Source organism: Amblyomma americanum, chromosome 3, assembly GCF_052857255.1.
Source record: "Amblyomma americanum isolate KBUSLIRL-KWMA chromosome 3, ASM5285725v1, whole genome shotgun sequence".
Lineage (NCBI taxonomy): Eukaryota > Metazoa > Arthropoda > Arachnida > Ixodida > Ixodidae > Amblyomma > Amblyomma americanum.
Genome location: NC_135499.1, coordinates 226,267,941 through 226,286,227, shown reverse-complemented (window position 1 = coordinate 226,286,227; position 18,287 = coordinate 226,267,941). Strand labels below are relative to the sequence as shown.

The following is an 18,287-nucleotide window of genomic DNA, read 5'->3' as shown; positions in this document are numbered from 1 at the left end:
GTCTATTTTTGGAAACCACGCGTTTCGGTATCTGCGATGCCTAATCTACGTTGTATCAAAACGGTTTAGCTGAAAACGCAATAAAAGTGCCCGAAAAAATTTAATTTGTCAGTGTGCAGGGCGAGAAAACAGTTATAAATCGCACAAAATCACCGCAGTTCGCGGAGCCACATCTCGTCTTTCCCGCCACAGAGCGCCGCCATCTTGGTATCGTTTGAAAGCTCAACGTTCTGCCGTTCTGTTTCAGAATTCCTCAGTCGCCGCCATCTTGTAACAATTGCACGAACACAAAAGAAGCGCGGGTATGCCAGGGATGGTCACACGGGCCCTCCGATGAAAGCGAGCCTCCAATTGGCTGCCGGTCTGAAAGGCGCCTCCCCATCGGTTGTTGCTGCAGCAGCGGGCAACCACAGCGGACCGCTGTTTTCTGCTTCGCAAACCACGCCGGAGTCTTCATCTGACACGCAGAATTCGGATTTCTGAAAGCTCCCAGGTTAGTGATGAATCATCGCTCATTTGAAAAGAAATTTTCGATGAAGCACGCCTTCGGGAAACGGAAGTGCAAGCCTCCAACGGCGAGGAAAAGACGGCAGCCAGCGGGAGAAGCGGAGCACCCGACTGAACATGCGGAAACGTGCCGCGTTCCAGCAGCGAAGCCGACAGTCGTCCTGTGCCATCGATGCCGATAACCCAATCGATGGGAGACGCGCCAATGGAGTCTCTTGCACCTTTGCGTACGGCCGCGTGAATCGGTAGCCGAGATCGCAGCGTTGGTGGCGACGCAGGTCGAAAGTCACCATCGGCGGCAGACTGTGTGCTCTGTTTCTGGTGCATAGTGCAACATGGACACGCAGCCTGCGAGTGAGCCCCAACCGTCGACGAGTTACAGTGTGATAGCTGAAGATTCACCGGCAAATCGTCGCCCGGACGTAACACCATTCAGGCACACCTCAAGCCGCGTTTCGTGTCGGCAGTGACGGCAGAAGCGCAGACATGATGCGTTCGCGACTCCCTTCGCGCTGTGTCCACAATTGAATAAAAGTTTGGTCAGCACTGTCAAAGGACGAGCATGGCTCGCTTTTTGCGATAGAGACGGCAGTAAATGCAGTCGTGAAGTACAATTCAGGGAGCCAAGGAGCCTGCTCGGCAATGTGTGCCACCTGGGGTGTACATCATGGTGCCCTTGCCGTCCATAGGGCTCAAGAAAAGGACCAAGAACACCTGAAGAAGGTGTCCAAAGCCCACCAAACAAAGAGGCAAAGGTGCAAGAAGGTGCCTGACAGCAATGATACAAAATATTACAGCTCTGGTGCTTTCGAATAAATCTGCAGTGCTTGCAAAACTTTAGAGCCAGTTTTCTCAGAAGAGAGCTTTGAGCAGACTCCTGCTTGCAGAAAGCATAGAACAACTATGCCTAGTGAGATTTGCATGAGGTTTAGTGCATTGTATTTCTTAGTAAATTCTCTATGCAATGACATTCCTAAATTTTTGTTAATAACTATCTCATTTTTTTACTCTTCAGCTAAATTAGCATGTTCATAACGACCACATTTTTCAAACATGGATATAATGTCCTGTGTAAAAAAAATAAGGATGATAAAAATATTTGGAGAATGTCACTGCATGAACTATTCATTTGGCTAAAATATAAAAGCAATTATGGGCTTCTACCGTGTTTTTTTGTCGCGCCAGGCTTTCTGCAAGTTGGGTGCAAATAACAATTTGCAATGTCAAAACAACTCACGATATATCAATCAAACTTTGTATTTAGTCATTCTGCACACTTCCCAATAACCATGCCAAATTTCACTGCTCTACTAAAAAAATAAGAAAATAAATAAGAAAATAAGAAAGCTGCGGTCCACTTACCACGAACTTCGGGATATAACGAACAGATGCCGCGTGACGCTCATGTTCGTTATAAGCGGGCTCCACTGTACTAATGCTTATTTAATGTCCTCCGGAGACCTGGAGTGCAACTTTTGTAACTAATTTTCAAATGCTCTGAAGTGATTCAGGTTACAAAACATGACAAATATCTTGGAGCTTAAAGCTGTATGCTGGAACACATCCCATGTGGAGGAAATTGTTAAATTTTGAATCACACCTAAGTTGGAATTCCTTCTTAAATATGCATTTAGTGTGTGTTTGTTGCACTGAATGAGTGCTTAAAAGTGCTTTACTGCCTGTTCAGATGCACATGAATTCATAAAACGTAACCAGCTGCACCTTTTTGAGAGCTCCTGAAGAAGACGGGAACTACAACTTTTACCATTAAAACTAGATAGAAGCTAAGCTTCTTTGAACTTATGCCGCAGCCGTAGCAAAAGGAATAGCTACATAAACAAGCCACCACATGTGCCGAGGCAAACATAGAACACAGAGAAGGAACAATAAGACAAAGCATAAACATGTACACCCAATAGGGGGGGATCTGACTGGTTAGTTGCAAGAGGCACTTCCAGGTTACCAGTGGAATTTTTAGGGGAATCCAAAACTGAGTCATGAAGCAAGTGACAGCAGCAAAACACTTCGCATGCCGGTGCCATTTGCTGCCTGCTGCTGCTGACTGGGCCTCCATTCAAAGTTTATGTGCATGCATACATTTCAAGAGCCTTTAGTTCAAAGAAGTACAATCACTCATCTCCCTTACCAAATACCCTGTTTAGGGCCTGTAAGGTGCTACGAACAACATAAATGTGCAGTAAAAGAGGAAAGGAAGGGACTTCCCCACCTGCACAGAGGTGATGGACCCCTTCTTGGTGGTGGTGATTCGCTCCTGCATGGTACCCATGTCCGTGGCCAGTGTAGGCTGGTAACCCACAGCCGAGGGGATACGACCCAAAAGGGCAGACACTTCTGAGCCAGCCTGGGTAAACCTGCACATCCATATAGGACAACCTTTCACTAACAACCTTTCAGTTGCCTTTCAACCATGGGTTCTGAAATAAGATTTTAAAGCGAAAGCTTTACTACGCCAGCCAGCGAGCCATTTCGGCTTGTCGCACACTTGAGCCGTATGCAGTGTGCTGTGGCTGACGAACCACCTTGAGCCGCCGTTGCCTAGCAATGCCGCAGCCATGCTCCAACAGATGGCGCCGCCGTCTCCGCTTGCTCTACCAGATGTGCTCCGCTGGGGTAGAGGGACAGGTGTCGCCTCGCGCGTGCGTGCGTGCGTGTCTGCGTGCGTGTCTGCACCATCAAGTTCATTAAGCTATCCTCAAGCTTGTTGACAGTGTCCAAATGAGAAAGGCCAGCTCCTTCCATTATGCCACAACAGCGGCGAATGACGCTGAAAGCTGATGCAAGTTCAGCTGCAGTGCAGGTGGTGGTTGGTCCTCTTCATCGCAACCTTCGCCGCTGCTCGAGTCTGCGTCCCCGTCACACATGATGTCAGCCACAATCTCCGCATCAGCGCGATCCGCTACAGCTTGCACGCCATCGTCAGCGCTGATGAAATCGCGTGCTGTAACGCCGCCTGAGATGGCGCCTGGGAATGCCGAGAACTCGCGAAATTCGCTGTCCAGGCATCCAGCGTCATCGTCTTCACTGTCAAGACATCTGTCGTCTGCAGCTACCACAAAGCCTGCTTTGCGGAAGCAGTTCACAACTGTGGTTTTCTTCACGTCGTTCCAAGCACCAGCCAGCATTTGAACGGCTCCGAGGAGGTCCACCTTGAGTTCTATTCCTAATCGAAGGTTGACTAGGAGCCTCTGCACCAGTCGTCGTCTGTATCCAAACTTAAACGCTTTCACAATGCCTTGGTCGAGAGGCTGAAGTTTTGCCGTTGTGTTTGGCGGCAGAAACTTGAGGGTGATCTGCTTTAATGGGCAGAGGACATGATCGGCCGAACAATTGTCAAGAAGAAGACAAACTTTGCAGCCAGACTTCTACAGTTCGGCATCCCACGCCTGTAGCCACTCAACGGAAAAATCGCGTGTCATCCAAGCTTTCTTATTGGTTGCGTATCGAACTGGGAGGCCTTTTGCGTTCTTAAAGCAGCATGGCGACCTGCTCTTTCCGATAACAACAGCCGTAGTTTGCATGACCCATCCATATTTGCAGCAAGCAACATCGATACGCGCACTTCGCTGTTCTTTCCACCATGGCATGCAGTGCCCTTCAGATGCAGAGTCTTGTTTGGCAGCATTTGCCAAAACAGTGCCGTCTCATCTGCGTTGAATATTTGCGACGGCGAAAAGCGGTCGGAAATATTTGGCCACTCTTCGGACAACCACTTCTCTATGTGACTTGTGCTAGTCGCCTCGCTTTCGCCCGAAAGCGTCTTTCCGACGATGCTGTAGCGACTCTTAAATCGCTGCTGCCAACCAGTGAAGCCTTCGAAGAAGGCCACAGCAAACCATTTGGCGTTCTCCATGAGCATTGGGCCGTCAACAGGTATGTTCTTGGCATGTGTCTCCAAATACCAGGCGTACAATGCCTTCTCGACCTTGTCAAAAGTTGGGACGCGCACACGACCCGCTCCAGGGCGACTGGACTGCACTGCCTTCAGCTTAACATCGGCTTTGTTCTTGAGGATCGTACTCAGGGTGTTGCGAGGAATTCCGAACGCCGCGGCGACCGATGACATTTTCTAGCCAGCCTCCACCCGTCGAATGATGTCCACCTTTGTTGAAAAATCCAAATTCTTGCGTTTTTTCGCGGCCATGGCTCCGGAACATGTGCCAAAAGCGGAAAGAAAAACACACTGCCCCACACGAGTCTCAAGCCTTCGCGTTGGCGTCGTGAATAAAAGGAACAAAGCGAATCGAAAGAAACCGCTCCGCGTCTCCGCACTACCACAAGCCCAAGTGTCACTGACCTCGCTGCGCCAGCTGTGTCAGCCAGCCAAAACACAGGAAACGGGCGCCTGCGGTCAGCGTGGTTTCTCCCTCCCGCTTCCCTTTCACACCTAATCGCACTCAAAGTGCTCCTCGCCACGTGCCTGTTACCCACACGCCCCTTTCTCAGAGCGTGGGGTGGCGCGCCTGAGATCGTGGGAACATCGCGAGAGCTTCGTGAGGAGAAGCGCACTTGCGGGGGTGGGAGGCGATGGGAGAAGCGCACTTGCAAGGGTGGGGTATGGTGAGAGAACCGCACTTGCCGGGGCACAGCTCAGCACAGAGTTCGATACATCGATATGCCGGTGCATGAGAGTTCTATATACGCGAACAATAGCGCTATACTTTTGCATGGGATTCCCAAGGGGATTTTTGAACTGTTCGATATATCCGGGATCGACTGTATGCGCTTTGCCTCAGTGTATTGTAGTCAATATGGAGAGCGTGAAAGAGACGCAACAACGACAGAATGAAGCGAGGAAGAGACAACGCACTTAAGAGACGCCAGAAGAACGCGCCGCACGACTCGAGAAGCGTCGTAACGAAGATGCGGCTAGAAGAAGTTGCGCCACGTCCCGGAGTGACTCTTCAACTGCAGAAAAGACCGGTTTGAGTTCTCGAGAGCGTTGGAATGAGATGCTGCATAGACGACGTGCCGAGGAAACGAAGCTTTCGCAATTCAACAAGGGTTAAGGGGAGATGTTACTAGAGGACACTTTTTTTTTTTAATAAGTGCTATAGAGCAATGAACTTTTGAGTCCTTAGAGTTTTTCCTGCCCTTTGCATAACACTAATTAGTTTTTCTGTAGCTTGACTAGTTTGTTCAGTGTTCTCGTAAATTGGAAAACAAAGGGAAAAGTACTTTTGTGCACACTTTTTACATATTAATTTTTCACAAGGAACATGGAAAAACAGCTTATTCTACTCCATAATAAATGTAGAACACCGAAAACTAGCCACAGTTTTCTTTTGGCAGCAGCCAGTATTTTAAAAAATTTTGCAAATTTGCAATGCTTCTATTCTCTATGCTTCTAATAAGTTAGCTCCAATTAGCATAATGATATAAGTATATTGTTATTATAAATAGATACTGGTGTGCCGTACATATTAAAGAACAAGTGTGCCATGTTTCGTTAAAATAAGTCCGATAGAAGTGTGAAAAAATGTGTGCACAAACTGAAAATTGCCACAAAATGCGAAAGGAGAAAACAGCAACTGAAAGTTTGAAAGATGTGTATTTACTGAAAATCAATTGGCTATGCATGAAACTTTCCCAAGATGAGAAATGAGCTGTCCTGCAAATGTCCACCATCCCTAGAACTGACCAGCACTGTACGTAAGACCCTCCCGGTCCTTGCGACACGAGTCTTCAACACAAGCCCTTTTTGCCATACTGCGACGGTGGGCTCGTGCCTCAGCTGTCTGGCAGGCAGACATCCTTTTGATCCGCCTCTCATTTTGATGAGAGTCGGTAAGCATTAGCAGCTGGTGACCTGGGAGCAGACCAAGCTCCTCTGACACTCGTTCAAAGCTTGCGTGCCCTTCATTGAACCATAGCACTGCAAGAGCTGTGGCCATCTCGACAACCGTCCGTGACGCAAACTTAGTCTTTGGGCAAAGCAGCCAGATTCTACTATTGAGAGATTGTGCCACATCCTGCGTCTTGCCTTGGATGCAGCAGGTCAAGAGCTTCTCATCAGTCAGCCGCTTATATTAGGAAGGACTGCCTTCCCTTGGGGTTCAGTGAGGACGCCAGCCCCTTGCGTTTGCTGACCGGTTCCCAAACAGCGAGTTGGTACTCTCCACATGTTGGGCACGGTGCACCGTTCACTAGTGCTGTCAACTGTCAACGCACCAATGTCGCATACCAGTGTTTGCAGAGCCGTGGTCGCTTGGCTTTTATCTTTTTCGAAGAACACGATCTTCTTTTCGGAAGTGCTGACAAAGCTGAGCGCTGCGTTGATCTTGTCAGAGGGGCTGTCTTCGTTAGGCCTAGCGGGTCGGGGACGCTTCCTGCAGAAGTCATTCTCCGCTTCGCCTTGCGCCTACCTTTGAACTTGTGCTTCGCGCTGTACTTCCGATTGCGGAAATCGCGCTTCTTCGGACTGGTCATCCTGAACGAAAACTAGAGCGGCACAGATGCAACGGCGAGCGACGGGTTTGGGTCTGTGAGATGCTGACCTGTCAGCAGGCTTCACCACAAGCCCCGCGACGTGGCGACCAATGGCGGCCTCGCGATCATACCACGTGACAGTGCAGACGCTTGGAAGGGCTTGAAAAACGCATTTTTTTAAAAATTTTCTCTCCCAGATACGAAACTGATGACTGCCGTAGGAGCGAGCTTGGGGCTAGGCTTACCTCGACAAGCAATTGCAATGGCATGCAATGAAGCATCCCCGAGATATCGAGGCTCAAAGATGGGCCACTTTCGCGCATTTCTGCGGACTCTGGAGCTACCGCAACTCATTTGGAAGCATTTTTTACTAACTTCTCGTTCAGATTTCACTGATTTTTCTAGACAAGGAAGCAGAATGTTCAGATTTCAAAACAATCGAAATCAAGAAGTTGAAAATTTTGGGGAAAAACGAGGTTTTTCGACCCGCATCTGCCCTTAACCAGAGCTAAACCACAGCACCTTTTTTTTTCCTGCGCAGATAGTACTTATCTGCGCAGATAAGCCCGCCCGCCCCGCCCGGACCATTCAGAAATGGTGGTAAGGGTGGCAACCTGAAAATGTTGTCGATGAAGAGCAGCACATCCTGTCCTTCCTGGTCCCGGAAGTACTCGGCCACAGAGAGACCCGTCAGAGCCACACGGGCACGGGCACCGGGAGGCTCGTTCATCTGGCCGTACACAAGAGACACCTGGCAAAAGAGGCATAGGGCACGCAATTAGAGTGGCGAGGGCAAAACAAAACCTTGTAGCCTATACAATAGCGTCACTAGGGCTAATTGCACCCGGTGAGGTGTTAATCAAAGCAGGAGCCAACATGACACTCCGCGGTATAAAGCACGACCCTTTTGAAAAAAAAAAAAAAAATTGTTAGAGGTCTGTAGGAAACGTAAGCACTAGGGGTTTGCGAATATTAGAAATTTCGAATACGAATCGATCATGTTTGGTATTCTATGCGCATTCGTATTCGAGAAATTGATATTTGAGAATTTCTGAATATTCAAAAATTCCCGAATACTCGCCAGCGATCGTATACTGCGCAGATTTTCATAAATTCGACCGTGGCAAAACCACAATATCTGGGCAAATTAGCCAATGATCGAGCTGAAAATTCCAGGAAAACAACACAGAGGTCCTATTCCCTTGCTTTTCTATCATTTATCACGCGGACATATCTCATTCCGACGTAAGTGGGCTTTCCTACATATCACACGTGCTGCGAACAAGATGGCCGACAACCCGCTTCAAGCAATCACAACGCAAAATCGTGCTTTTTTTTTTAATCCTTCCGTAATGCGTTACATATTTAATGCCCACATCCGAAGAATGTGTCCTGTCGCATTCATAACTCTCCGAGCGTGATCTCCGCCATCCCGTTTTGTAAACTATGTGGGAAAATTGAAAATATACCTGCGCTCAAAAGACACGGACTGAAAGATAAAGACACACACACACAGCGCTGGACTTACAACTGAATTTTTTATTCGGGAAACACTGCTCTTTATACACATCAGCAGCTGATAAAAATGGAAGATGGTAACACCCGGATGATAAAAAACGACAAACTGTCTCGTCACATGTCCAGTCCTACCTTCCCTTTTGCAAAAATGCCTTTTCCTTTGATAGTAGTGAAAGGGACGTGCTACTCACGCATGCAACCCCACTGTCCGCTATGCTCATGGCTTCAATTATTTCACGCGTCGTTTGGTCACGGTTCCTGCTTACTATCTTCGTCTCGTTATAGGAAGGTACACATTTACACTCTTGACAATGAACCACCAAATTCCCATCGCCTTTCCGTTCCATGTTCCTCCGATGTTCACGGAGCCGCTCGTTCAAACAACGCCCCGTTTGGCCTACATATGCTTTGCCACATGTCAGCGGCATCCTGTAAACCACTCCTTCTGCGCATGCGACCATGGGGACTTGGTGTTTCTTTTTACACCCCTTAGCTTTTCTTTCTGGGTACGTTACTATTTTGCATAAGTTTTCCAATTTGTCCGGGGCTGAAAAAACGACCCTAGTTTTTACTTTCGATGCAATTCTTTTAAGATTATGGGACACCCCATGAATGTACGGAATCACCACCGTTTTCTCCCTTTGTTTTGCTCCCTCCTTGCTAGGCACCGTACCCTTTTTCCCACATTTCTTGAGCAGGCTTTTTGCCACAGACACCAACACATCAGTGCACATCATGTTTTTTTATACGGTACTGGGGCAGTCTAGTTTTGTTTATTTTAGTTGCAAAGACCATACACTATTTTGAAAAAAATAATGGTAACAGCATTTGTCTATCATTTTCTGAACTTTTTTTTTTTCAGAACTGATATTCGATTCGATATATGAAGCCATTTTTTCTTCATATTCGTATTCGATCCGTATCCAAAATTTCAATATTTGCACACCCCTAGTAAGCATGAAGATCACAACTTCACTGATGTAGCACAGACAAGTGGTCCGCTTAAGGGGGGACACGGGTCTTAGAGGTAAAAAAATCGCCAAAAAATCGATTTTTTGAAAATGCTATTTCTGAAATCTGTTGCCTGTTCTTCTCCAGTCTGCGAAGTTTCATGCATCTACGACCAGTAGTTTTCGCGAAGTACCAATTTTACCGCCGATATCGACTGAATCTGATACGAAATTGACATCAAAACGGCACTTTTTGCACGGCGTGCAGCTCCTATTCTATGCATGCTATCGGAGCCATCTTGGTCTCGTTTGAGAGAGCGACCTTTCCTCTTCAATTTCCCGCCACCGATGTCTCCGTCCGCCAATTAGTTGCAGAAAAAAAAGCGCCAAAATAAAGGTCCTACGCGCAACCTCATTCGTTACTCATTCGTTACGTGACACGTGTGCGCTAGCAGATTGGCTGAATCTGTCTCTGTCGTCTGCAAGACGCGCTGGCCGTTGTTGACGCGGGAGACCAAGTGCCATTTTGTTGTGCGTTGACTCCAGTGCAGTATGCAATGAATCGCAGGTCGGTAAAATTTCGTGCCAGGCACCAGTTCGGGAAGAAGGTGAAGCGTTCGTTGTGCGATAACTTCAAACCGCGCACCGCCTCACCACAGTGTGCCCAAGGAGAAGAGCTTCACGCGCCCAGCGACGGGGCCACCGGCACTGCCGCGCTAGGCCTAACGGACCCAACACCCGAAAGCGGTACCAACAGCGGCCGCATACGCCACGACACGATATTTTTACATCCTTCTGAAGCAGAAGAACGCAAAAAAATAGCAGCGGACTTAGTAGAGAACCTTTCAGCAACGGCAGCGACAGATCGGAAGAAGGAGCTTCTTGTTGACAGCGACGACGCCGCGGTTCAACTGTACAATAGAACTTCGTTCACGATTGTGTGTTTGGATTCAGTGAACGCTCTGCTCGAGTTCGCGAAGTGCAGATCCTGCTCTGGAGTTTTGAAAATATTGAGAGATGAACGTGAATATGGCCTTGCGGTCAAGCTGCACATTGTGTGCGAAGATTGCGGCGACACGTCGTCGACATGGAGTTCGCCGCGCGTCGAAGGTACGCAAAAAGTGAATCCTTTCACCGTGAACGTCCTCGCCACGCGTGCGATGCTGGCCACTGGCAATCGCCAAACGGCATTAAATGATATTTTTTCGGCAATGAATATCAGCCGTCAGGGTCTGCACACAAAAACGTGACAGTCGCATCTGAAAGGCAAGCTGATGGCTGCTGCTAGTCGCGCGGCACGAAAACTGACCAGTAAGTGCGCGCAGTCCATTCGCGAACTTACGCAGAACTGAACGTGAGTAATCCTGGCAACATTGCCGTTTCATACGACGGGTCGTGGATGACGCGCGGGCACACTTCTCACATTGGCGTCGGGGCGGTAATTGAACTGTTCAGTGGCTTGGCTTGGTGCTTGACTATGTCGTGCTGAGCAATTTCTGCGCCAGATGAGAGTCAGGCCCAAATGAGGACGACCCCTCATATGAATCGTGGACAGCCAGCCATGTGTGCCAAAAGAACACGACGAAAAAGGCAGGAGAGATGGAAGTGGAGGCTGCCCTGATCCTGTTCAAGAGGTCCCTCGAGCGCCACAACCTGCGGTACACTACTGTACTTTGCGACGGTGACAGCAGGACCTACCTTGTGTTGGAAGAACAGAAGGTGCATGGGTATATACCCATAAACAAAGAGGACTGCGTCAACCATGTGGAGAAACGCATGGGTACTGGTTTGCGGAATGCAGTAGCGAAGAACAAAGGCTGTGGCTCCAAAAGCCTGTGGAAGGGGCAACCTAACGGGAGATCTGATAAACAAAATGAGCTCCTATTATGGGTGGGCTCTGAAGACCCACAAAGATGTAGATTCCATGCAAAGGGCGGTGATGGCCGCATTTCATCACATCACATCCAATGATGCAAAAAGCAACCCTACATTTTGCCCAACGGGGCCGAGCTCTTGGTGCAAGCAAAATGCGGCAAAGGCCAGGGGTGAGCCAGCACCAAAGCATCCCAGGAACCTGCCCCCCCCCCCCCCCCCATGTTTGTGAGGCCCTGCTTGAGTCTTTAGAATCACGTCGTACCGTAGCCCTTCTTTGCTTATTTCATAAAATGATTTTCAGTCTTCACAGTCACACATTACCTTTGTCACGGCCATGTCGCACATCTCATCGCCTCCATAATCATAGCAGCTTTACGCGTATTTTTGGTCATACAAAAGCATTCAACATGTCTGCTCTCCCACGTGCCATAAACTATTGGAACAGCCTTCCTGACGATGCTACTAATACCAGAAATCCTGCTACATTTCGTGATAAAATAACCGCAATCTTCGCCTAGTTGTCTCAGTTCTGTGTATTCTTGCGAAAAATGTTTTATTGCTGCTTAGAGTGAACTGACTTGTGCACTTTTTAGCCTCTCTGTCAAATCGTGTTCCATTTCCATGTTGCCACATTTTGAAACACGTAATTATTGTGTTGTATTACTTTATTTGTATTCTTCTGAGTGCCTCTTGCTAACTATTGTATAAAGTTTTTCTTCTGTCCTTATTTTCTGTCCTTATTTTGTGTTTTTTTTTGCGCTGTTCTCTAACTTCTATGTACTGCCCCACTCACACAATGCTCCAATGTAAAGGAGCCTGTGAGTAACTTGAATAAATAAATAAATAAATATATCAGCGCCTCTCGGACAAGAAGCTGCTGGAGCGATGCCTGCGTGGCAAAACGCAGAACAATAATGAAAGCCTACATTCTATGGTATGGGCACTTGCTCCAAAGCACTCCCATGCCTCACTGTTCGCGGTGGAGGCTGCTGTAGCTGAAGCCGTTCTCAAATTCAATGCTGGAAATGTGACAGCATCAAGAGCGATCCTCAGCGAGCTGGGCTTGATTCCAAGCAACGAAAGTAAAAAGCGCATGCTGGAGAAGGACCTGCAGAGAAGGAAGGCATCAGCACGCAAGCGTGCCGAGAACGTGAACATGCAACAGGCCCTAAGAAAGCGCCATGATGGTGGCAAAAGCCAATCAGATTATATGCCTGGTGCCTATTAGCCATTTTTGAATGTAAATATGTAAATATTTTTAGCTTTTCCTCATTAAATATTGTTCTGCTTGTTTTTTGTCAAGTTGGAAGTTTGCTCAAGGTGTATCTCAGCACTTAGAGCAGCTAGAGCTACAATTCTTTTTGCATTGTGCAGCTGGAAGCATAAGGCATGCAACGCTGGGAACAGATTTTTAATTTTTACCTTCCATTTATTTTCTTGTTTTTTTTCACTCCGATGATCATGTTTCAAGCACCAAGTTCATTAGGCTGCTAAATCTATATCATTAGCTTAATTTGAAAACTGCTTCCAGCGTTGCATTCCTCACACATTGTAGTCTCTACCCACGTATTAAAATTAAATTTCTGATGGCCCATTTTTTTTAATGTTTGAGCAGACAATGGCATGATATATATTAATATCTCAGGAACTAATTGGCCTAGAAATAAACGAATTGCATATTTGAAATCTGCGAAAACTGAATAAGTCTCTACAGCTTCATCAAATTTGGTCTGTAAATAAAAAAAGAAGCTCAAAGACCCATGTCCCCCCTTAAGGGGGGAGGCTGCTCTTAAAGAAAAAAATTTTGTTTCTGCACCAAATTTTATCAAATTGCACACCCATGACTAGTTTTTCATGCTGATTCCAAAAATGTCATTGGTTTCACGATAGGATCATTAGTTATTGAGATACACTTAATTACACCCCTCACTAATAAGAACAATTAAGAGAAAAAACACATTAAGAAGTTTATAAATTGCACTTGGTTGGGTTCTAGAAACAGAAATGAATACAATGTTGGAAACAGTTTTTTAATTTTACTATCATAAGTAGTTTTTAAAGACATTGAAACTCAAGGTACAAATAGTGCCTAACTTGCAATCAAAAACTAGAGCAAATTAAAAAATTTCTGAACCTTAATTACAAATTCGACTCCCAACATTGTGTAGACTGCACATATGGCTACTTGCTAAAAAAAGAATTATGGTTCTATCTGCCATAGCTGCTGAGATATGCTAGTTTGGGACATGCTACGAGTCCAAAATTTCCATTTTGAGAAAAACAGCAAAAACAAACGAAGTGGTGTTTATGGCAAAGTACTTCAAATTTATTTATATACTGGCATCAGCAGACACTTAATAACCTCCTGGAAGGTAGTCTGTCTGACCAGAGTTATTAAAATGGCGCTTTTTGAGTGAGCGCTGAAGATTTTCTCGTTCACCAAGCGCAAGCTGACGATGGAGAAGGTGTCGCCGGGTGGGGCAGTTGCGGCGTCTCCCATTGCACCGAAGAATGCTGCCTTTCGCTCTGTTGCTGCCGCTGATGCCATCTCCTGAAGTTTCTCCTGGGCTTTTTTGTCCCTTTCTTCTATCTCGGAAGGTTGCAGCATTCGGGTATCGCGACGAACACGGCCGCTGCCCGATGAGGCTTCCGCGACCGGCGGCGCCGTTAGGCCTAGCTCGGTCGGCACCTCCCGATCCGCTGGCGGAGGCGTACCCACGGTGCCTGTGGTGTCCGCGGTGCTCGAGGTGACCGTGGCGCTCTTCTTGAGGTTGTTAATGAGCGATTTTTTCCTCTTTTTTCCATATCTGTGCGTCGTGCTGAACTTTGGCGCCGGCGTTGACATCGTCGCGAGAAGCACCAGCGAACACACCTTGACAAAATGGCTACCGCTTGGGCTCAACAGACGCTTCCAGCAGACGACACGAGGCCCTTCAGCCAATCAGATAGCAGCTTTCAGTCACGTGCACCGACTAGCGAATAGCATCGCGCGTTGCGACTGCTTTTTGGCGGCATTTTCTCCCTCATCCAATAAGCATAAAGGAGCAGGAACTGCGCGAAATTTAAAACGAAAAGCAGCTCTTCCAAACGAGACCAAGATGGCCGCGATCGCTGCAGTGAAACGATAATAGCATGTCTCGGAAAAAGCCCCGTTATTGCGCGAAAATTTGCCAAGAGCGAGCTCGGATCGAAGTTTTATACTCCTTTTACAGCCCAAATATTGGCTCTAGAGATTATAAAATTCACAGGGTGGTAGAGAAACAGCTGCAGATTTCGAAAATTACATTTTTGAAAAATCGATTTTTTCGCGATTTTTTTTGCCTCTAAGAGCCGTCTCCCCCCTTAAAGCACCAAAAGGAGAACTCCTGCTCGAAAGTTGCCGGAGCATTTAGGCCAAACAGCACGACTTTAGACTGATCGAGACCATAAGTTGCAACGAATGCAGTGTTTTCGCAGTCCATGTACACCACAACGATCCGTCAATAAATGGAGCGGATGTCCAGAGATGAAATCACACCTATCTTTGTGACAATATTGAAATGTTTATTAGTGCAAGAAGCAGCGGAAAAATAAGAGCTTTACATTTTTTTCTAAAGGAGTATTAATAATTAAATACACATCACGAATGTTTGGTGAGATTGATGAATGCCTGGAGTGACAATAAGCTAACAGGCGAATAATTATGCCACACTTATATGCTCAAGGGTGTGGTAGTGGCTTACACATTCGTATCATCTGTAATGGCAGGAAAGTGCTTAGAGCTCCCAATATTCTGCGCATTGTACACAATACATTCCAGCCAGGGAATTCTGCGAATTCGTATCATCCCAAAACACTTATCCATGATTGTATCATCGAGATTCTACTGTATTACATGAAGTGCATTCTCACACGTGTTTAGAACCCTGCAAGCAATTTCTAACATAGCCCTTTTCCCTGCGTTTCTCAGAACAAAATTGCTTATGACATCCCTGTATCTGCTGCTGAAAGCATTTTGAGTTTCCTGTAACAATGCCACAGTATTTCAGATGTAATTCATCCTCAGTTAACTCCAATCAGGCACGTATCCTGACTGTGACCAAAATTTGAAAATTAGTAAAAACTTCAGGCAATAAACCAGCACTAACGAATGAGACCTAACAAATGAAAAACAGGGCCAAACCTTGGAGCTCTTGTCCTTAAGGCTGATGACACCGCCTTCAATCATCTCATGGTAGAGATCGTTGCCCTCACGGGTCCGCTCGCCGACGCCAGCAAACACTGAGTAACCACCATGGGCCTTGGCCACGTTGTTGATCAGCTCCATAATGAGCACAGTCTTGCCGACACCGGCACCACCAAAGAGACCAATCTTGCCTCCCTTGGAGTAGGGCGCCAGCAGGTCCACAACCTGGTCAAAAGCCGCAAGCAGCAATCAGCTTGTCGCCAAACGCTTCCACTGCATTTTCCACTGTATCAGGCTTTCACCACGTCCGGTTTCCAATCCTGAAGCAAGGCTTGTGGCCAACCTTCATAGCACTGCACTCACTATAGCACGATAAAGCTTAAAAAAAAAAAAAACAGCAGTTGACAATAATAACAGCCTATGCCCCCGATGGGTGCTCCATTAACCGATAAAAACAGTAAATTAAATTGGCATTTTAACAAATCTGACTCAAGAGGGGACATGGCTTTGAAATCCAACAAAAAAGGCCAAAAAATTGATCTTTTGAAAATTGTGTCCACTTGTATGCATCATTTTTTTATGTAGTCAACCGGGAAACAAAAAAATTGTTTTGTGAACCGCAGCAGCTCTCCATTGCTGGGAAATGCTCGAAAAATGGCAGATTTTCTTCATTATGGTTTTCTGCCTAGATACTCATTTTGTGGAGTAGATTTCTTCATGACAGTTTTCACTGTTTTCACAAAATTACTTCTAATATGCTAAAAAAATTTGATGTACACACATCAAGAAATAAATTTCTGCTGAAAGCCGCACCCCCCTTACGCAAGACAGAGTCAGCACATTTTTTAAACTTAAAATTTTGTCTCGTCATTAGCTTTTTGCTTAAAAAGCCAAAAAATCTTTAATGATCAACTATTTTCTTGAGGAATTCTATTAGGCACTCATGAATGTCGGAGCTTCACTGCTGACTTATTGTGTCCCGACTACAGTACCCATGGTGGCCTTACATGTACCAAGATGAAAGCAATTGAGTGCACTCTTCAGATGGATGGCGTGATACAAACAGCTGCAAGCAACCAGAGGTGACCAGGCTGTTTAGTGTTCACCTTTCTCAAAAATGAATTTCAGCCACTTCTGAAAATTGAGCGCCTTTCACATCAATGTTTAAACAAACATTTCATCAGCTGCGGCAGCTCACAAATGTTCAGGCGCATCATGTATATCTTGGCCAACGAAAAAGGTGCCTCACCTTGATGCCCGTGACAAGGATCTCCTGTTCAACACTCATCTCAACGAACTCTGGCGCATCCTGGTGAATGGAAAGGAACTTGTCCGATGGGATGGGGCCCCGTTCATCAATGGGCTCGCCAATGACATTCATGATACGGCCAAGGGTCTCTGGCCCCACGGGGATCTTGATGGGCGACTGGGTGTCCTTCACCTTCTGGCCGCGCACAAGACCCTCCGTGCCGTCCATGGCAATGGTGCGCACCGTATTTTCACCTGCAGCCACCAATGATTATAAATAGTGACAACATTTTCACCAGAAACTCAGCCACCACTCACTCACCCAAGTGCTGTGCCACCTCAAGGACCAGCCGTGGCTTGCGACCTTCGACCTCGAGAGCATTCAGGATAGGTGGCAGGTTGTCATCAAACTGCACGTCCACGACGGCACCGATGACGGCCACAATGTGACCGTTTCCAGCCTTGGCAGTAGCCTGTGCTGCCGCATGCCGGCGGCTTGAGGGATCTGAAGGCAACACCAACCCTGAATGTTGTTTTATGGCCTACTCTTCAGACGCAACATACAAAGGTCACTTGGAATCTGTTTTGATGCAAGTATACTCACAGGCACCAACTTATCCCCCAATACACAACTGTTACAATGCACATTTTGAGACAAGCGAAAAGCAACAAGACAACAGCAGCAAGCCAATATACTGCCCAAAAAAAATTGCATTCTTCTCAAACTTTAGCTATTAAACACTTAATGCTGCATTGTGAACACTCGCAGCATGGATGTTAGTTTCAAACCATGCAGTGCTGCCCATTCAGCACAGAATTTTTCTGTACGGACTACTGGCCCAAGCCTGATCTAATTTTCAATCAGCGTGGCACTTCTACTACTTGTATTCAGTTCTGGTCTATGCTCCCAAAGTAGTTCTATATTAGCTTTTGGCAAGAATAGCAAGAGACTTCCAAGAAACAATTGCACATGCCATAGGTTTTCCAACATTTAAAAGTGGCTGAACTTAAAATCTCTGCAGTCCTGAAGCGACACATGGGCTATGAGGGCCACCATAGCGAAGGACGATCATTATAGAAGACCTGAGGTTCTTTAGCATGCACAGTCATTGCACAGCACACCGCCACCTGGTTGGAGCCAACCAACATGCAACAAGCTTCCATTTCACCATCATACGCATGAAATTTAAACATCTCTAGCTCAACAGCGACCAGTGCGCCACCTATCATAGAAATAACGTTTCCCCATTAAGTTAACAGCGTAGTAGGACCCAAGACGACGTGAAAGGGCAGGCAAGGACGCCGAGTCGCAAATGAAAGTGTTCTGAACATAAAGCACATGTTCATCTAGTGAATAAGTTTGCTTCTGTCCACTACACGTATGCATGCTTTACGTGCAATAACATTTCATTTGTGGTCAGCACTAGTTTGCGCTTGCATGTCGGCTTGAGTATTTTCGCGCTGTATTTAAGAAATGCATTCGTGCCAACTCGCCCGACTAGCAGTTGCCCCATTCCGTTAAGCGCCTAGCGATAAAGCAGCCATTCGGAAACGAAAATACCAGACACCTTGGAGGC

The 18,287-nt window shown here is 46.7% G+C and overlaps 1 protein-coding gene across 2 annotated transcripts in view; it reads right to left on the bottom strand.

The window, feature by feature from the left end:
• Nucleotides 1-18,287, bottom strand: part of ATPsynbeta (ATP synthase, beta subunit) — a 36,085-nt gene that overhangs the window by 16,899 nt on the left and 899 nt on the right. The window contains exons 2-6 of one of the 2 annotated variants that reach the window (XM_077660335.1): nucleotides 17,033-17,233; nucleotides 16,712-16,965; nucleotides 15,460-15,687; nucleotides 7,569-7,705; nucleotides 2,735-2,879 (exon numbers count right to left, since the gene is read on the bottom strand). In XM_077660335.1, coding sequence (XP_077516461.1) covers nucleotides 2,735-2,879; nucleotides 7,569-7,705; nucleotides 15,460-15,687; nucleotides 16,712-16,965; nucleotides 17,033-17,233 — 965 coding nt within the window. The remainder of the gene's footprint in view (nucleotides 1-2,734; nucleotides 2,880-7,568; nucleotides 7,706-15,459; nucleotides 15,688-16,711; nucleotides 16,966-17,032; nucleotides 17,234-18,287) is intronic. The other variant, XM_077660336.1, reaches the window with a different exon arrangement.